The sequence below is a fragment of the Ursus arctos genome, unplaced genomic scaffold (assembly GCF_023065955.2).
Source record: "Ursus arctos isolate Adak ecotype North America unplaced genomic scaffold, UrsArc2.0 scaffold_5, whole genome shotgun sequence".
Taxonomy (NCBI): domain Eukaryota; kingdom Metazoa; phylum Chordata; class Mammalia; order Carnivora; family Ursidae; genus Ursus; species Ursus arctos.
Window position 1 is genome coordinate 53,417,746 of NW_026623067.1, and position 21,680 is coordinate 53,439,425.

Genomic DNA, 21,680 nt, shown 5'->3' on the forward strand with positions numbered 1-21,680 from the left:
AGAGAGAAGCAAAGATGGGAAAGAATGATGGTGATAAAGTTGGAAGTTCAAGGGAGTGTCAGTCTTGGTGAAATTGACTAGCAAGTGTCGAACACTGGAGAGAGAGCACTGCATGGTGTCTGTCTTAGCATTCTCTACTGGTTGTCCTTGTGATTGGCCACTCCTCAGTTTCCTTTCAGGAATTTTTCTTCTGCCAGTCTTTTATATGTTGGTGGCCCATGTAGTACTGTAGGTTCTTCTTTAGTTTCTTTTCCTATACTTTCCTCTAGGAAAGATGCAATTACTCCCTGTATGCCCGTTATTCCTAACAGTTATCCTCAGCTCAGTTCTCTTTCCTGAACTGCACAATCATTGTCTACTTAACATTGCCACCTAGATGTCTCAAAATCAGATAGCTCAAAAGTGAACATTCCATCCTGTGCTCCAAATCTTTTTCTTTTCCTGGGTTCCCTGGATCAGTAAAAAGTACTTGCTAGAGACAAAGACTTGGGTGTATAATTCTTAACTACTGTTCATCATAGAGTGTATCATCTTTTACTTAGACCTGCACTGTCCATTACAGTAGGCACTACTGTCATGTGTGTAGTCCAAATTGAGATGTGCTCTCAGTGTAAAATACACACTGGATTTTGTATATGCAGTATAAACAAAGGAAGTAAAATGTCACATTGCAATTTTTATTGATCACACATCAAAATTATATTTTAAATATATAGGATATGTTAAATTTAATGCATTATCAAAATTTAACTTATTTTTGCTTTTTAAATACATGCACCTGCCAAAAATTTATAAACTATCTATGGTTCTCATTTTAGTCTCACTTTTGTCTTTATGCTGGACAGTGTTGACTTGGACTATTGAGATTCCTAACAGGTCTCTGCCTCCAGTGTTGGCACCACTTCCAATCTCATATCACCCTTATTTCATTCTGAACCACACTACAAATGTCCTTTTATCTGGTTCCAGCACTAATCTATTTAAAACCTTTTCATGACTTCTCCTTTCTCCATATTGTATCCTTCAAGATCTTGCTCATCCTCTGTCTTCATCTCTATCCCTTACACCTTCATTTTCATATCCCCAGATGAGTTCTCTCTTGGAACATTCTCTCTCCCCCTTCTTACCTGGCTAAAGCCTATTCATCATGTAGGAAGTTATTCTCTCAGGAATGCTTTCCTAATCACTCAAGTTTGTGATAAGTGAACACTTCCTATGTGTTCTGTTAACTCCCTGTACCCTCTCCATCCTGTACTTAAATCATGTTGTAATGTCTCATTTTGTTATCCCTATCTTTCCTCTCATGTATTGTAAGCTCTCCCAAATCAGTAACCATTGTATACCTGGTGCCTGTCATGGTACTTCAGCATATAAAGGGCAAATATAAGCAAATATTTGTTGAATGAGTGATTTTAGATTTCAGAGGATGAATATTTATTGGATATATTGTGGGAATTATGGAAAGGGAGTAGAATGAATATCTGAAGTGAAATAGGAATAGAGTGGTGCCTGGCTGGCTCAGTCCGAAGAACATGCGACTTTTGATCTCAGGGTCATGAGTTCATGCTCCATGTTGGGTGTAGAGATTACTAAAAAAAATAATAATAAATTTAAAAAAAGAAATAGGAATAGAGATCACTAGAATTAGATGTTTTAGGGAATGGGGAGGCTTGGTAAATAGTTCTGAGTTTCTTTTTCTGTCTTTGTACTCCATAAATAGCAGATGATTAGTTTTCTTATAACATCTTTGTTAAAATATAATTTACTTACCATACAATTCACCCATTTTAAAGTGTACAATTGAATGCTTTTTAATATATTTATAGAATTGTGCAGTTATTGCCACAGTTGGTTTTAGAACCATTTCAGGGGTGATTTGTTGTTTGTTTTAAAGATTTTATTTCCTTGAGAGAGAGAGAGCACAAGCAGGGGCAGCGGCAGAAGGAGAGGAAGAAGGAGGCTCCCCACTGAGCAGGGAGCCCAACACAGAGCTCAATCCCAGGACCCTGGGATCATGATCTGAGCCAAAGGTGGACGTTTAACTGAGTCACCCAGGCACCCAGGGGTGATTTGTTTTTAAAAGCCTCCAAATAATTTTGTTACGTTCATCTAAGTAGACTGCTTTCCCCTTTCTCATGTACTTCTCATCTGCTAAGACATCCGTGGGTTAAGAGAATGACCATGTCATTTACATTTTATATCTATTGAATTATCCATGACTATGGAAAGTTTGTCATAAAAGAATCAAGAATAGATGGGAGGTCAGTGGATATTAGGAAAGATAGAATGGCAGAGGCAGAGTTCAGAATGGTAGAGGCAAAGTTGAATATCCCTCAAAAGAACAGGTATTTATACTTGAAGAGATAAGTGTGATGATCTCATAGCATTTGTAAGCTCTAAATCTACCCCCTAACCCAGGGTTTATGAGCTGTGGGAGAATAAGCACCCCTGTATTTGAGAAGACTTAAGGGGAGCACTATCTTTGGGGAAGGAATAGATCTACCATTTCTGTCATCTGAGGAGGTCAAGGAAAGTTTCCAGTGAAGATGTTCGAGATGTAGGGCAGTTTGTTTACCACAGAAAAATTGAGGGGCATGGAGGAAATGTTTGAATAGGAGTAAGATTATAGGATGGATTTAGCTAGCTGCAGAGTTTTCACAAAAGTCTAAAGATTTAATTGATAGGGTGGCAGGTGAAGGAGAAATTGGGTAGTTCCCCCTCCTGTTTGGAGTTGACCCAAGGCTTGGATTGGTAGGATTTTAGGTTAATAGGCTGGCAAAAGTTATTAGTTATATTAAGAATAAATTGAAAACAGTTTATAACCAGTTAGGAAAGAAGACTTAAGAAAAAATGAGGTCTAAATAACCTTTATAATTTATAAAGGTTTACAGTTTCACCACTGAGTAATTTGTGGTACCGTTAATGGAGACAAGAGACAGAAGAGAGAAGCAGGTTACAACTTAATACTTGTTTTAAATACTCTCTTTTCAGCTAAAATTAACCTGTAGATAACTAGACTAAGCTTTCTAAACCGTTTCTATAAAAGCCTCTTCCCAAAGGGAAAAGAACATAAAGGGGGCACAGTAATGTAAAATGGAAAGGCTTGTTTTATAGCTTTATTAAATCACTGTGATAAGTAATTATTGGATTATGGGTATACTTGGTATATGAGATGTTTTTAAATTGTATTGATAATCAGTGGTAATTGCAATACAGTATGAGTTTTGTATACTAAAAACTAAATTTTTTGTTAAGATTCTTATAAGGTTTCAAATCAATGCTTAAACGTTTTTTGTGTATATATAAGCTTGCTTTTGTAATCTACACATTGGTACTTTTAGAAAAAATGGTGAGTACTTATTCAGAAGAATTGCTGGGTATGTATTTGCTTTAGGATTATTGAAAAGTAAACATTTATTTTCTTTCCCTAGTCCAAACCCCTGATACCTCTTCAAAAAGAGACTGATTCAGAGACCCAGAAAATGGTGCTTACTAACTACATGTTCCCTCAGCAGCCAAGGACTGAGGATGGTAGGAACTCAAGAATTTCTTTTCTTTTAAAAATTTAAATACTAACAAATCACAGCATAGGTGTGAAGTGAATTTTAAGTCTCATAGACTTTTACTAGCTTGAAGGGAATTTGGAGAATTGGTCAATAAATTTCTGAAAATGAGAAAATAAGTATCTCAGGGTTATAGATAGTTGAAGTTAGAGGTACATGTAGACCATGTGCTTCCTTAAGTGATTCCTTGAAATTAAGCAGTCAACTTTATCTATTATAGATCTCTCTATTCTTTAGCTAAATGTTAGGAATGCATGTCAAGTGTTATGTAATTACGAGTATTGAACCAGGAAATATTTTGTTCACTTCTTTTGTTGTAGACTAAATACTACCCTTGGATCTGCATACCAGATAAGGATAATTTGTAGAATTCTGATTAAAAAGTTATTTCTAAATTCTTATGTTTTGCCTATAAAGGGGAATAAATATGCTGTACTATTGTACACGCATGTTTTTCAACAGTTTTGGTATAAAAGCCTTTTAGACTAAGGAGCAAATTGTTTTTATACATGTTATGTGTCTGTGTGTAATGTATATTTTATGGTGCACCTAAAAATATAATTTTTATGTGTATATTTTTCTGAAACCAGTGAAAATCTTTATGGCCCAAAGTTATTTATAAATTAACTCTAAATACATAAAAACACTGCAGAAAAAAATCTAAATTAACCATTAATTTTAATTTATAAAATATACCACAAGCCAGTTAAATAAATTCTTGAGCTTCCGTTTCCTTATCTTGGAATAATGATAATAGTATCCGTTTTGCAGGGTTTTTGTGCAGATGAGAAGCACTTGATGTAAAGTGCTTAGTACAATGACAGAATCAAATTGGGTGTTATTATTCTTACATTGTTTTGGCAGGTTTAGCAAACAGTTTTGAAATACTTAAATAGATTAAAAACTAAAATCATTTAACTTCTGTTCCATTGTTGGTGATAAATAGAGAACTCATTTATCTGTGCTAATTATTTCTTATTCTTTGCAAGAAGGAATAAAAGACTTCCTCTGCTTGATAAGTTATCATTTCATGGGAATTATTTAATGAGATTTATTTGGGTGAAGCAAAACTATTTAGCTTTTGAATTGAATTAAAAGTTAAGGGGCGCCTGGGTGGCACAGTCATTAAGCGTCTGCCTTGGGCTCAGGGCGTGATCCCAGTGTTTTGGGATCGAGCCCCACATCAGGCTACTCCGTTGGGAGCCTGTTTCTTCCTCTCCCACTCCCCCTGCCTGTGTTCCCTCTCTCGCTGGCTGTCTCTCTGTCAAATAAATAAAATCTTAAAAAAAAAAAAAAAAAAGTTAAGACTTGTGAGAAGTCAGATGTGATTAGCTTTCTTCATTGGGGCTCTATAGTTAATGCTTAGAAAATAGGTTTGTAAGCACAATCCCTCTTTCATATATTTAAATCGATCCCCAGTTTCCATATTTAATAATATAGTTTGGAAATGTATTCATAACAAAATGTAGAATACTTAATTTTAGGTAGTGTTGAAGTATTGTTTTATGCAGGTACTCTATATGTGCATTAGAAGGTAAGAAGTTCAGGGGCACCTGGCTAGCTCATTTGGTAGAGCATGTGACTCTCGATCTCAGGGTCATGAATTCAAGCCCCTCATTGGGCATAGAGGTTACAAAGGAAAAAAAAAGAAATGAAGAAGTTCAAAATAGATATACCAACTCTGGCTTATGCCCTTATTTGTGCATTTTGGGGAATTATAGTGAATATTTGGATACGTCAGTAGGTGTTTTTTTTCTTTGTTTGCCATAGTCACTGGGACTTACGTCTCAATTTTCTACTTAATCTCTGAAGATGATTTCTAATAGTATTACAGTCAGCTACATAATATATTCAAATACTTGTTCTTTTATGTGGGAAGATAGAATGCTAATACTTAAAATATTTGTGAGGAAAGAGAATAAATTCTTAGTGCAGAGAAGAGACTTTAATGTCCTGTTGCATGGGTTAGCAAATTAGGTAAGTAAAGAACCATTTAATAAATATTATAGTCTTCGTAGACCATACTTTCCTGTTGCGGCTACTTGATGCTGCCTGTTTCGTGCAAAAACAGTCATAGACAGTGTGTTAACAAATGAGCATAGGTGTGTTCTATTAAAATTTTATGAGCAGAGAAATTTAGATTTCATGTAATTTTCATGTGTCATGAAATTGTTTATGTTTTGGGTGTTTTGCCCCAACATTTAAAAATTTTAAAACCATTCTTAGGTTGTAAGCTATACAGAAATGGTAAGTGAGCCAGATTTAATAGCTTTTTGTCCCTGTCCTAAAGGGTAGAAAAAGGAAATTGGGAAAATTCGTTCTTATTCTCATTTTGCTCCTTTTATTTCAGAAAAATAATAAAAACTGGTAATTATTAGAAATCCAATACAGTTATCATACTGAAGGAAGATTCTCAAACATAATTACTTTTTCCTTTGTGATGGAACCAGTCTCCAAAAGACATATTTAATCTTTGGTATTTTTATTATATTAATGTGTTATTAGTGCTTTGTCTACTGCTTTTGTTACTGCCACATAGAGACTTCAGAATGTTATTTTCCTTTCATTTTAACTAACACTAAAATAACCAAACATGATTCCAGCAATGAATAAAACTAGGCAAAGGCATATAGTGTATTTTTTATTTGAGTAATGGACTAATCTGTTGTGGTTTTTTTTTTTAAGATTTTATTTATTTAATTGAGAGAGAGAGTGAGCATGAGCAGGGTGAAGGGCAGAGGGAGGAGCTGAGCAGAGAGCCCAGTGCGGGGCTCAATCCCTGTACTCAAGGGATCATGACCTGAGCCTAAGGCTGATGCTTAACTGACTGAGCCACCCAGGTGCCCCTGAACTAAACTGTTAAATACATAATTGTGAGGTGCCACTGAAGGCCCTTCCAGGAAACAATCAGATAAATATATTGTGTCATGACACTTTTTTTTTTTTTTTTAAAGATTTTATTTATTTATTCGACAGAGATAGAGACAGCCAGCGAGAGAGGGAACACAAGCAGGGGGAGTGGGAGAGGAAGAAGCAGGCTCATAGCAGAAGAGCCTGATGTGGGGCTCGATCCCAGATCGCTGGGATCACGCCCTGAGCCAAAGGCAGACGCTTAACCGCTGTGCCACCCAGGCGCCCCGTGTCATGACACTTTTTGTTCCAATAAGAGTGATTGACACACTATGGCCCATGGGCTGTATCTGACCTGCTACCTGTTTTTTGTGTGGCCCACAAGCTAAGAATAGTTTTTACAGGTGAATATTTACATCAGTGTGATGATAGTCAATGCCAGTTAAGCAAAATTTTACTCCAACAGTAAGAACTTCAGTCTTCTCATTTGCCTTATAATATAACAAAAAGTGGTACTCAATTACTAGTATATTTTAAATTTGTTGGTAATCTTTGGAAATGTGATTTCTCTCGTAAGTACCTACTGTAGTATCCTTGATTTTGTCTCTTGGTTCACAAAACTTAACATATTTATTATCTAACCATTTACAGAATGGTGACTCCTGCTCAGAACTGTTCTAATCATGTGTATACTCATGCCTTGATCTCTCTTACTGTCTTCTCTTTTCATGATTCAAATTTACCTGGCCTCCTATCATTTCTTTCGTTTTAATTTATTCCCTGTTTGTTTCTAAAAGGTCATAGTTCAGGTAAGAAATGTATTTGTATATAAAGAGTAGAAGTAGCAAAATAAAATCTTACCCCTTTGAATGTTTGGTATGAGAAACATATTTTAGAGTAGAAGAGTCTTAAAAGGAAAAGTCTGAGATACAGTTACAATATGCTGAGTCCTTGGGGCGCCTGGCTGGCTCAGTCGGAAGAGCATGTGACTCTTGATCTCAGGGTTGTGAGTTTGAGCCCCACCTTGGCTGTAGAGATTACTTAAATAAAACTTAAAAAAATAATATTCTGAGTCCTCTTAGAGTTTACACATTTCTCAAGGTATTTCACTATAGGTATTATTACAAGGAAGGCACTGTAACATACTGCACTTAAAATACTGAATCAGAAACTACATTGACATGGCCAGGTGGGTGAATTTTTTTTCAAATGCAAGAAAAGCTTTTTCCTTTATCATAGTGCCTCAAAGAAATAAACAAGTCAGAAAATACAATGTTCTTGGCTTGGAGTTTTATACAGTTTTAGGGGAATAGATACTTGGTTCACATTTAATTCATTCCATTTTTATCGAGCACCTATGTGCCAAGCAGTGGGTTAGATCTAACTATTTAAAGATAAAAATCCTTGCTTCAAGACGCTCATGTTCTGTGGTGCCTGGCTGGCTCAGTCAGTAGAGCATGTCACTCTTGATCTCAGGGTTGTGAGTTTGAGGCCCACATTGGGTATAGAGATTACCTAAACTCTTAAAAAAAAAAAAAAAAAAAAAGCAGCAGCAGCTCGCTTTCTAAAGGGAGATAATGATGGATAAGTTTGAAAGAGAAGGATGGTATTTTGGGCCTACTTAGAGGAATCGGTGTTGAATGGGAAATATGCATCCATATAATAATTGTAGCTGGGGAAAACTGGTTGTTGCAGAGGTCAGGGAGTTATCAGTCTGAATCTTTTGATTGCATTTCTTTACTCATTGAAGTCAAAGAGAAAATTTCCTCTAGAGGCCAGGGGAAGGGCCTTTGAAGACAGTGATTTGTAGTGGGAAATCAACTAGAGATAAATAGAAGGATTCCTGGGCAGCACTGAAGATGGAGCAAAGATGAGGGAATACCATAAATTTGTAATGGTTCTAAACAACAAGGTGATGTCACTTTTCTCTGAGAGAAGTGAGCAGTTCCAGAGCAGAGAAGGTAGGTGATTGAAGTAGCACATTATGGGTTTTTTTGGATAGGTATAACCTGAGGAAAAGGGGCAAGAAATGTGAGAGTGGTTAAAATAATATATCATTAAACCTAAGCCAAATAGAAAAGAAAGTAAAACCTAGAGTGGTTTTACAGGAAGAATAAGAAGGATAGTAAGGAACTCAGAGTGTACCAGCAATAATAAGGAAGTGGATGATATGAAAGGATGAGTGTAGTGGTCAGGGAGGAGGAAAATTTACAGAAACTTACTTCTTGAGTGTGACCACAGTTATGAATCACGTTGGTGAAGTACAAATGGACATTGAAATTGAGAACTGTGAAATTGTAGTATTGTGGGGTAATCACACATTGTTACCATTCTAGATTGGCAGGTTTTAGGTGGAGAGAAAGGCTGTTAGGCAAATACTAGAGTCTGCAATGAATATCCCAGGGTGATCAGGTCTAGTGGCATCTAAAATGCAGAGAAAGTAGTAGTATTACTTGATGCCGTGAATCTCAAAAGATGCGAGATTCATACTTAAAGGGTAGAAAGTGTAGCCGATCAGAAGTTGACAAGAATGAGAGGCATGGTAAAAGTTACTTTCCTTGGGGTTCTGAAAAAATTCTGGTGTAAGATTGCTTTGGCATGATGTAAAAACACTTAAGAGATTTCTCAGCTAGGCTGGTGATTGAAATTACTGGTTAAAATGGGAGGGGAATTTTCTGAATCCTGGAAATAGGGTTTGTTGCAAACTGCTTGGCTCTGCTTGCCTTTCCTAGTATACCACAAAAGTCGATAGGAATTCCTAGGAATTTGAACCACCTTCCACAAACAAAAAGAAACTTTCTAATTCATTAACTATTAACGCCACAAAGTTATTTTTAAAAAAATTCTTGAGCCACGTATTGAAGACAAGAAAAAGCAGAAGACAGAAACTCAGTTCTCCTTGTGTGTTTGGTTTTGTGGCATTCTTTGTTTGTATATGATATTAAAGAAGGGTAAGAAGCCCACAATAAGGACCAAAAGTTAATGATAATTATGCTACTTTTGCATAAATATTCAAATTGACCACATAGGGGTTCCAGGGATTTCATTTTTTCCATTAACTAATTTTGAGTGCTTTTACTCCCTTTTGTTTTGAGCAGGTGTAGTCATTTTCGTTTAGTGGGCAGAAAACGGTTATGATTTTATCTCGTATTGCACAACCTTCTGTAGGGTGATACATAATAGTCAAAATGGATTAATTTTTAAGGCTTAGATTTTTTTTACCTGCCTAATAAGCGAAAACATGTAACAGTTGTTGAATCTTTACCTTCAATATTATAATGCATAGCAGATATGTAGTGTTGCATTTATATTAGATTTTCAGTTTTCCTTACATTTTGATATAGAAAGTATCTTGCAAGCGCTTTATTTACTTAGTAAAGCTGTATGTAAAGTATAATGTATAATGCAAAAATGTAATTACACGGCATCAGGGTAATCTTTTTTAACCAAAAGAACTCGCTTTGTCTTTGTCTCCTCATCCCGCATATGTAATGAACAATATTGGAATTGGGGAGATTATTCTGAATGCAAAAACTTGGATGAAATAATTTATATATCACCATGTTATATATGTGCTGCCAAAGGTAGCACTGTTGCCGTGCTGCTTTTTGTGGGGAACTGCACAAAATCACGTATCTACTTAGAGTTGTAATTGTTAGATTCTTTTCGGGAACCCTCCTGGTAAGAAGGCAATTTAGCTTTAGGGATGAAAAGATATATGATTAATATTGTAAAGAAATATTAGGAGGTACCTGGATGGCTCAGCTGGTTGGGTGTCTGCCTTTGGCTCAGGTCATGACCCCAGGGTCCTGGAATCAAGCCCCGCGTCACTCCCCACTTGTGGGGCCTGCTTCTCCCTCTTCCTCTGCCTGCCACTGCCCCTACTCGTGGTATCCCTCTCTCTCTCAAATGGATAAATAAAGTCTTTAAAAAAAAAAAAAGAAAGAAAGAAATATTAGAATCACAGCCTAGTTGTTAATGTAACATTTAATGCTGCTGGCATTGACCACTCTTGACATATCTTAATGTTTATAACTCAAGAAAATTATGAGCAAGTAATGTTTTTCATAATTACAGTAAAATATAGTAGATTTTTTTTGTTTTTTGTTTGTTTTTCTCTAGTTATGTTCATATCAGATAATGAAAGTTTTAATCCTTCACTGTGGGAGGAACAGAGGAAACAGCGGGCTCAAGTGGCATTTGACTGTGATGAAGACAAAGATGAAAGGGAGGCACCTCCCAGGGTGAGTCCTGTTCTTCCTTCAAGTTTGAAACAGGTCTGCTGATATTTATTTGGTGCTATTTACCTTACTGTGCTGTTTTGGGAGATACAGAGGATTACTGGTTTCATTCCTTGCCCTCAAGGCATTTAAAGTTTTATTGATCCTACACAAATGTCATGTGAAAGAATTTGAGAACAGTATAAAACTGTGTTATTATAAGCCAAATTTCATAATATAAAGACAAGAGAAAAATACATGATTGTTTTCCCTCTTCCCTTTCTTTAATGATTTATTATTTAGATTCTAGGATCAAGAACTCTGTTATGAACATGTTTTTCTTTATGGGATTGAGAATCTGTGTTGCAGTGACAGAAGTAGTAAATAATTCATTTCCAAATTACTTGTGGATGTAATTATTTTTCCCTTATATAAACTAGCTGAATCCCAGAAAATGACAATTAGACTGACTTTGAAAGTATTTGGTTCCTGCCATAAAAGACAACATATAAATATAGGAATTTTATATGTGTCTGGGTAAATAGCTGGAAAATGTAACTGTTTCAAAGCCAAGTGATAGTGTTGGCAATATCCACACCATAAATCTTAAAATGGAATACATATAAATCTGCTAAAAAAAGCATTCCAAGCATTAGTTAAATATGTAACTGTGAAGTCTTTCACTATTGATAAAACCATACTTTTATTGTGTTTAAAATGCTTTCAATAGCCTGTCATCTGTGTTTAAAGTTACCCCCAGGAGCCAGATAATCAACACGATTAAGATGGATTATAGATTAAATGTTGAGGTTGGTGTTAGAAATATTTATCCATATTTCAAATTTTACTTATTTTATTTCTCTAGGAGGGAAATTTAAAGAGATATCCAACACCATACCCAGATGAGCTTAAGAATATGGTCAAAACTGTTCAAACCATTGTACATAGATTAAAAGATGAAGAGACTTGTGAAGATTCTGGAAAAGATCTGAAACCACATGAAGATCAGCAAGTTGTAAATAATGATGTGGGTGTGAAGGTTAGAAAACTCAAAATAATTGACTAAAACGTATTTCAAGCTTTTTAAAACTTTAAGATAATAATTGATACAATGGTCCTTTTTGTATACACGATAATGTCCTCTCAAATTTAGGGTGGTGTTTTCAGCCACCTGAAGTAAAAGCTGGAATAATAGCAAACTCTCTAATTGCTGTTATTACACTTCAGTATGGTACAGACGTTCCATGTGGGCAGGATAGCGTCAATATAGGTTTTAAAAAATCTTGCCTGAACCAAGAATAAGATAAGGAATGTCAGAAAATTCATTGTTACAGAAATACTTTTTTCCCCATGATAACATTTTGATCCACTCTACCCAATTCTAATTTTAAATGTAATTGCTATGCAGACTATTTCCTTGGGATGTTTCAGAAACCTACACAGATCCTTAAAGTTTGTGTTCCTTCAATGGACTTTACCCCCCATACTATATTACAGAAACTGAAGTTTTCTCATGTCACTAGAATTACTATACATTCCACAATCAGCAGAAAACACTCTAACCATCCTGAGTTTGAGCGTGCTGAGCTAAGTGATTCACTCATGAACACCAGCTTTGCAGCTTAAAAGGTGAAATGTAGCCTCAGCTAAATTATAAAGTTTAATGTGGTTCGTGAACCTTTGGGGGCCACCTACTCTTCAAATGAGCATATATGGCCTAAATATATATATACTAAATATAAATATACTAAATATATATATTTAGTAATCTCTACACCCTTTGTGGGGCTTGAACCCATGATCAGGAGTCACACACTCTTCCTACTGAACCAACCAGGCTCCCCTACTTTTAAATTCTAATCTGAACTATAGTACAAAAATAGATATAGAGCTTTAAGGAATATGAGTTGTTTTTTCTTTTACATAGACTTCAGAAAGTACCACTCCAGTAAGAATCAAAGCTGATGAAAGAGAAAAGTATATGATAGGAAACTCTTTACAGAAGACCAGTGAATCTGAAGCTGAGATTAGTCCTGGGAGTCTACCCATGACTACAAATATGAAAGCCTCGGAGAATTTGAAGCATATTGTTAATCACGATGATGTTTTTGAGGTACTGCTTTGTGATTATTCTCTGGCACACTTGTAACAACTTTGAAGAATTTAGTATTTCATTGTTGCTAATAACTAAAGATAGAAAACTGATACCAAAAGCAGAAAATATGCTCATTTGAGAAATTTCATGGTATTTACTTTATTATCACTTATTTATCACTTTGAACTTAAAATTTTATACCAGTATTGCACTCAAATGTTTACTATGTAAATTAGATTGTGGTGGTTCTATTCTAATTCTTTAAAATACATCATCTCAACTGTTTAACAATAAAAAGGTTACCATAGGTATATTTAAATTATTTCACTTATTTAAGCATTTATCGTTGGTTGTGAAGTTTTTTTTTTTTCCTTGAATGTCTGAGACTTTTTTCTTTTCTTAATTTCAGTATAGTTAGCATACAGGGTTATATTAGTTTCAGGTGTACTATATAGTGATTCAGCAATTCTGTACTTAATTGAGTACTCATCAAGAGCACTCTTAATCCCATCACCTATTCACCCATCCCCCACCTCTGGTAACCATCAGTTTGTTCTCTGTAGTTGAGAGTCTGATTCTTAGTTTGTCTCTTTTTTTCTTTGTTCATTTGTTTTGTTTCTTGAATTCCACATATGAGTGAAATCATGTGGTATTTGTCTTTTTCTGACTTCACTTAGCATTATACTTCCTAGAGCCATCCTTGTTGTTGCAGATGGCAAGATTTCATTCTTTTTGATGGCTGAGTAATATTCCAGTATATCTGTCTGTCTATGGCAAGATAGATAGCTACACACACACACACACACACACACACACACACACACCTTTATTCATTCATCTATCGATGGACACTTGGGTTGCTTCCATATTTTGACTGTTGTAATCGATGCTGCCATAAACATCAGGGTGCATATATCTTTTCAAAATAGTGTTTTCATATTCTTTGGGTAAATACCCAATAGTAGAATTACTGGATCATATGGTAATTCTATTTTTAATTTTTTTGAGGAACCTCCACACCATTTTCCACAGCGGCTGTACCAGTTTGCATTCCCACCAGCAGTGCAAGATGGTTCCTTTTCTCCACATCTTCACCAACACTTGTTGTTTCTTGTTTTTGATTTTAGCGATTCTGACAGTTCTGAGGTGATACATCATTGTGATTTTGATTTACATTACCTTGATAATGAGTGATGTTGAGAACCTATTCATGTGTCTGTTGGCCCTCTCTTTGTCTTCTTGGAGAAATGTCTGCTCATGTTTTCTGCCCATTTTTAAATTAGATTATTTGTTTTTTGGTGTTGAGTTTTTTAAGTTTTTTATATATTTTGGATACTAACCCTTTATCAGATGTGTCATTTGCAAGTATCTTCTCCCATTCAGTAAGTTGCTTTTAGTTTTATTGATTGGTTCCTTTGCTGTGGGGAAGTTTTTTTATTTTGATGTAGTCCCCATGGTTTATTTTTGCTTTTGTTTCCCTTGCCTCTGGAGACATGTCTAGAAAAATGTTCTGGGCCACCTGGCTGGCTCAGTCAGTAGAGCATGCGACTTTTGATCTCAGGTTTGTGAGTTTGAGCCCCACATTAGGTGTAGAGATGACATAAAAATAAAATCTTGAAAAAAGAGAAAGAAAAAAAAGAAAGAAAAATGTTCCTATGACCATTGACAGAGAAATTACTGCCTGTGCTCTCTTCTAGGATTTTTATAGTTTCAGGTCTCACAATTAAGTCCTTAATCCATTTTGAGTTTATTTTTGTGTATGGTGTAAGAAAGTGGTCCACTTCCATTGTTTTGCATGTTGCTGTCCAGTTTTCCAAACACCATTTGTTGAAGAGACATTCTTTTTCCCTTTGGTTATTCTTTCCTGCTTTGTCAAGGATTAATTGACCATATGATCATGGATTTATTTATGGGCTCTATTCTGTTCCATTGATCAGTGTTTCTGTTTTTGTGCCAGTACTACACTGTTTTGATTACTACACCTTTGTAGTATATCTTGAAATCTGTGATTTTGATACCTCCAGTTTTGTTTTTATTTTGTTTTAAGTAGACTCCACGCCTGATGTGGGGCTTGAATTCAGTGGCTACTAGTCTACTAAAAGTTGTTCAACCTTCACTGCAGTTACTTTTCAAATGTTTGTTACCCCCAAAAGAAAGGCAGTACTTCATAGCCATCTCCCCACAACCACTCCATCCCCCTGAGCCCTACCATCTTATCTACTGATTATCTGCCTCTATAGATTTGACCATTAATACTCCATTGTATCATTAATGATGGACATTTTGGTTATTTCCACATTTTGACTATAGTGCATAAGGCCACTGTGAATACTTGGATACAAGTTTTTGTGTCAGTAAATATTTTCTTTTTTTTCTTGGATATATACCTAGGGGTAGAACTTTGAATCATATAGTAACTGTTTACCTGTTTGAGAAAATGCCAGTTTTCCAGAAGTAGCTGCACTTTTTTTTTTTTTTTTTTTTTTGCTTCCCCTCATATACTGCTGGAGATAATGTAAAATGGTAAAGCTCTAACTTTACAAAATTAAATTCTGAAGTGTTTTTGATTTATAGCTACATTTTCCACTATGTATCCACTAGTTATAAGTGGCTATTTAAATTAAGTAAATAAAGGTAAGAACTCTGCTTCTTAGTTTTACTAGTCAACATTACAAATGATCAGTAGCTACGTCCAGCCACCATGTTGAACTGCACAGACAGAGCATTTTTATCATTATAGAAAGTTCTTTTAGAGAGCACTGGTATATAGAAAAGGTGATATTGTGGGTTCATAGTAGCATCTTTATTCCTGAAAAATTTAAATATATTCAAAGCACATCTGTCTTCAAGATTATCCTTTAAGCTGGTATTCACTGCAAGAAAGAAACCTCGTGGCTTGTGAATGTACTTTAAATGGATCACATCATTCAATACACTTATTAAATACATTGGGCCTAATATAACATAATCTGTGAAAAGGTTATTAGGTTTGTCCTAGTGAACTTAATACTTTATTTTGTATGATTTCTATGTGTAAGGCACTGTGTTTGGAGCTATGGTGGCAGAATAGATACATGGGTATATAGATATAATCAAGGTTAGAAGGTGCTTAGTATATAAGAAAAGTACTAAGTAATAAAAATACTAAGTGCTACATAAATTTAGAAAAGAGATATTTTCTGGCTAGGAACAACCGAGATGCTTTAGGATCAAGGGGCTGTTTAACTTGTACTTGGAGTATTTCATCCAGCAGAAATAGGAGAACTGAATAAAATATGGAAGGAATAATGATAGCAAAAGAGTGTGCTTGAGAAATGTAGAAAAAAGCATGTTCCATCTATCTGAGTTTATCAGGGGTGGTAGAAAGAAACAAAATTAGTAGAATAGTTTGACTCCTGATGATGAGGCTCTGGAAAGCCATGCTGAAGAGTTTGGATTTAGTGTTCTGTAGTCTTTGAGGAGCCACTGAAGGCCTTTTAGCAGAGCAGTACTTGTGATAGAGCTATGTATTAAGGTTATCTGGCAACAACTACTGAATCTTCCCAAGTTTGAGGGCTTTTAGAATAATAATACTAGAAAATGTGGACTGGAACTTAATTTTAAGAATGTAAGAGATTTACTATGTAAATATCCCTGACTATAAGAAGTGGAGAAGAGGGAATAGTCACATAACTTTGGTTGAATAGGATGATGATGCCATTAACTGAACTTGGGTTTCAAAGCAGGCTTTGAAGGACTAGTTTGTTTTTGAATATCTGGTAGTTGAACACTTAACAGGACCATCCATTAGACGTATTCAGTAGGTCACTGGAAATGTGTATCTTTAGCTTGGAAGAGAAATGCAAGCTAGATTATAAATTGAAGAATTATCTACATTAAACATAACATTGAAGAAAATGCAATCCAAAGAGAAAGAGTGAGGAAGGATAAAATAAGAGCTAACTTCAGGTACATTAATTGACTTGAGCACAGGAAACAGAAAGGTGAGAGGAAATGTAGGAGGCTGTAGCTCCCAGATGCCAGGTGTAGTATAGGAAGAAGTCTGTTCAGCAGTTGAAAGTACTGCACGTATCAAAATTAGGAGAGACCATTTGCCCTTCCTTCTCCCGTTCTCTCATTCTTTGCATTCATTCTGTCATTAGGTCCTATTCATTCCAAAATTCCTGTCATGTTCTCTTCATCAGCCATCACTGCCATTGCCTAAGGTTAAACGTTTTTTTCTTTAGAACTGTAGGATAGCCAGATCCCTTTATGCTGGTCTCTTTCTCTTCCTGTACATTCTTAATATCAGAGTTACCATTTTGAAAGATAATCTGATGTGAGTTCCTGGCTTGACAACTTCCAATAGTGACCAGCACATACCTGAGTCCATACTTAAGAGCATAACCTTTCCCTCTTCAATCCAGTCTAATTTTTCTGTCTCCTGCTAGTTATCTGAGCTCTAGCTACATGGAGTTGGTATGCTCTGCATACCTTCTCTTATTTCCATGCTTTAATTTGTGCAGAATGTCATTTCTGTCTTACCTCACCCCTCGCTTCTGTTCCTTCCTTCTTTACTTTCTCTTCCTGTTCTACTAATTAGAAGTGTCTTTCCATTGTAGTACAGTCGTGAACAGGGTTTGGCAAACTGTGGCCTATAACCTGTATCTAGCCCCCTGCCTGTCATTATATGGCTTGCAAGCTAAGAACAGCTTTTACATTATTAAATATTGAATAAAAATCAGAGTAAGAAGACTATTTCATGACATGTGGAAAATTAGATGAAATTCAATTTTCCTGGCACACAACCACAGTCGTTCGTTTACATGTTGTCTGTGGCTATTTGTGTGCCACAATGGCAGAGTTGGGTAGTTGGAAAAGAGACTTAAGGCTCTCAAAGTGTAACATACTTACGATCTGGCCTTTTTACTGAAATAGTTTTCTGACCCTAGTCCATATCTTTATTATGTGACTTACAAGTAACGGAAAGTCTTAGTAATTTTAACAGAACAATGTTTAAGACTTTTTATTTATTTTCATCATATTATTTATTTATTTTCATCATTAGGAATAATAATTTGCAAAAGCTCTGTTTTTTATATACAGTATTTGCGATGTTAAAATATTTCTATAAATAGTTGTTTACTACTAGGTCCTTTTGTTTGCTACCCCCTTTCACTTATAGCATTCAATAGCAGATAATCAAGGAACCGTTGTCAAATATTAGAGCAAAATTCATGGAGAATAATAAAAAATTCTATCTTCAAATTGGTCAAAAATTGCCATTAACTCATTTTAATGAAAGAGCACCTCAGTCCTTCTGACTCCTTGCAACTTGATAATCTTGGAGGAGATAAATGTGAGAATTAGGAAGAGACTTTTGGTTGGAACACCTTCTCTAAACTGAGTTTTTCAAAGACAGAGATTGTGTTTCATTCATTTTTGTTTCTCTAGCACTTGGCGTAGTACCAGCCACATATTAATCATTAATACACTTGAGTTAAGACCTACCATGGAATGTTACCCCATAGCCACTTTGACTATGGGATAATTGTTAATAATTACCATAATTTTATTACCATATCTTGAAAAACTTAAATTATATATTAGTTTTAGTTACTATTACCATAAAAAGGTTTTTCATCCATGTTCTGAATTATCTTTTCCCTTTGAAGTTCTTATGATTTAATATCTATTCATTTAAAGAAACCAAAATTTATTTAAATACTTTTTTTCTTTAAATTAGGAATCTGAAGAACTTTCTTCTGATGAAGAGATGAAAATGGCAGAGATGCGACCACCATTAATTGAAAGCTCTATTAACCAGCCGAAAGTGGTAGCTCTTAGTAATAACAAAAAAGGTTAGATGTTGAAAGTACTAGGAATAGAAATGGGCTGAATTTATCAGATTTATAAATTCTTTTGAAATAAATTTCATTAAATGTCATTATTTTATTTAAAACACTTTTTCGAAAGTTTTTAAAATAAGCCTATCTAAAAGGTCTACTCCTTCTTCTTGTTTTTAAATAAGAATCTTAGCAGATATTTTCTCGTCTCTCATGCAAGGTTATGTATAAGGGCGTGGGCTTTATAGGCAGATAAGCCTGCATTGTGATTCCGTTTCTGCTGCTTATTTGCTGGGTAATCCTTGAGCTTAATTTTATGCATATGAATTTACCTAACTTGACATAAATTGAGGCTAATGAAGGAATTTGTGAGTATCAAATGTGCTAGATTATTCAGTATTCAGATCTAGCACAGTACGTGATGTAAAATAGTACTTGTTGTTCTTTTATCTGTCCTGGAAATCTTTTTAAACCTTCCTCACACCCAGCCTTTTTTTTTCATGTAACAGAATCTCAGACTCTTAGAAATGAAAGGGAACTTGAAGAATATCTATCCCTTCCTTTCATGCTTCCCTCATTACTCCCCCCTAGTGCCTGAACGTGTCTATACTATCTCATCCAGTCTTTGCCTTTATGGCATTAATGAAACTTACATCAAGGTGGCTTTTATATAGTTTGTGTTTCATAATAATAGTGATAGTGATATTTGAGTACTTACTAGTTGCTGTTTACTATGCTAAATATTTTACATGTTACTATCTGTCACAAGGAGGTGGAAGAAGAAGAAGAAGATGATCTAGGAAAGAACTTACCTGCCATCTTGCTTAACAGTATTTTAAAAATTAAGACTCCAGCACCCAAATACCTTCAAGTTGAATCTAGAAAGCCCCATGTGCTATTATTGTCAACTGTAAAGAATCCAGACTACTTGAACTGTGCTCCTAAGATATTTGGAACAGAAAAAATATCTTTAATTCATATAATCTCCTATGACTGTGTCTATATATACTCTTCCTATGATTTGGGTAGAATTGCATTAAAAACAGTCTCCAGGGTTGTAAAGATACTATGTTACTATCTTTTTTCATTTTGTTTTTAAGTAAGCTCTTTGCCCAGCTTGGGGCTTGAACTCATGACCTTGAGATCAAGAATTGCATGCCCCACCGAATGAGGTAGCCAGACGCCCCAAGTTACTGTCTTTTTATCATTACTTTAAAAAAATAATAATACTTTTTAATAGTACCTGCCTATAATGGAATATGAATATTGTCTATTTCTGTTTATATAAAAAACAAAAGCCGTCTCATATAGTGATCATTTTTCATATGCACTTTAAAATGGTTTAAGAATACAAAAGAAAAAAAAAAGAATAGCAAAAGAGAGCTCACCTTGTGCAACTTCTTGATTTGTTTGGTGCCTTTTTTTTTTTAAATTGACTGTATTGCTCATTTTTATTTTCAAAACAGATGAAAACAGCTCCACACTTGTATGAGATAATTTCTTCCCCGGATAAATTTACAAATTTAGGATGTGAACTGTATTGTTTATTCTTTATTATTATGACTTTTTAAAGTTGTGAATGAGGGGGCACCTGGCTGGCCCAGTTGGTAGAGTATGTGACTCTTGATCCCATGTTGGGTGTAGAGCTTACTGAAAAAAAAATACAGTGAATGAGTGCAAGAGCCATACTCACTAAAACTAATTGATGGCCTTAGAAAAACATTGTATAATATAATCTTGTCCGTAGTTAAAACTAAAACTTTCAGTAATCTTAACATAGATTATATTTGTCAAAAGCTTAATGGCATCACAAGTTTTAAATTATTTAATCTTCGTGTGTATTAGGACTGAATTTTCAGAAGTGCCTTTGTTTATTTTATAATCCATAGAATTCTTTATATATTGAACCAGGACAATAAATGCCATTTGTCATCACTGCAAAGTATTAAACTCAAATCCTTAGTGACTTTATCAACAACTTAAAATTTTTTGTTTCAGATGGTGCAAAGGATACAGATTCTTTATCAGATGAAGTTACACACAATAGCAATCAGAATAACAGCAACTGTTCTTCTCCATCTCGGATGTCTGATTCAGTTTCTCTTAATACTGATAGTAGTCAAGATACCTCACTCTGCTCTCCAATGAAACAAACTCATATTGGTATTAATTCCAAAATCAGGTTTGTGAATATCTTAACAGAATCATTTATTTGTACAATAGAGATAATAAGGCAAATAAATATATATGACTAAAACAAAGGAGATTTCACAAATTAATATTATAGAAGTAGTTCAGGTAGTATATGATTTCTTTTCCATTTTATTACTACTTATTTAACTTTGCTACATTTCCATTTATGTTAGTTTTTTAAGTGGGGAAGAAAAGGAGCATCTGGCTGGCTCAATTGGAAGAACATGTGACTCTTGATTTCAAAGTCATGGGTTTGAGCCTCACATGGGGTGTAGAGATTACTGAAAAAATAAATAACCTTAAAAAAAATAAATGGGGAAGAAAGGATTTAAAATATTCTAATTCTCTTCATTAAAAAGTTGGACAGTGTTATGGTATTTTTAGATATGACAACATAAACAGCTTGTTTGGAGTAGTTCAAGTTGAAATGGGTATTTTTTAGATTCTCATTTTTGGGGGATGCCATTAAAGGGCATTCAGTATTTTTAATTACTTCTGTATCTTTGAATCAGACTTAAATTTGTAGGTCAGACTATCTAAACAAGACTTAATTCCTACAGGCTAAAATTAGCTGAAGTTAAAACAACTATTATTTGGGCTTTCAAACTACTTGGCTATCAAAATAACGTGTGTTGTTTTACCTTCATGTTAATGTATCAGCTAGGTGCTTATTAGAAAGATTTGGGTTACTACTGAACCCAAAGTTTATTGTAGGGATATTATTGACTACTTTTTAGAGTAAAATGGTTCTTAAATTCCAGGCACAGTTAAGTCAAATTTTGTTTGTCTTGATTCATATTGTTTTAAAAGGAAGATGAATTTTATGTTGCAAAATGAGTTTAGCTATTACATACTTGTAATTATGATTAATTATTTATATCTGTTCTCTGAATTTGAGGCTATGACCTAGTGTGGTAGTATAATAATTTTTATA

General features: G+C 34.7%; 1 protein-coding gene across 11 annotated transcripts in view; it reads left to right on the forward strand.

Moving 5' to 3' along the window:
- ERBIN (erbb2 interacting protein) overlaps window positions 1-21,680 on the forward strand; it is a 121,802-nt gene that overhangs the window by 83,112 nt on the left and 17,010 nt on the right. For 9 of the 11 annotated variants that reach the window (XM_044384154.3, XM_026498872.4, XM_026498873.4 and 6 more), the window contains 6 exons: window positions 3,432-3,531; window positions 10,536-10,657; window positions 11,499-11,672; window positions 12,561-12,746; window positions 18,454-18,568; window positions 20,552-20,735. In XM_044384154.3, coding sequence (XP_044240089.2) covers window positions 3,432-3,531; window positions 10,536-10,657; window positions 11,499-11,672; window positions 12,561-12,746; window positions 18,454-18,568; window positions 20,552-20,735 — 881 coding nt within the window. The remainder of the gene's footprint in view (window positions 1-3,431; window positions 3,532-10,535; window positions 10,658-11,498; window positions 11,673-12,560; window positions 12,747-18,453; window positions 18,569-20,551; window positions 20,736-21,680) is intronic. The other 2 variants (XM_044384156.3, XM_044384159.3) reach the window with 1 other exon arrangement.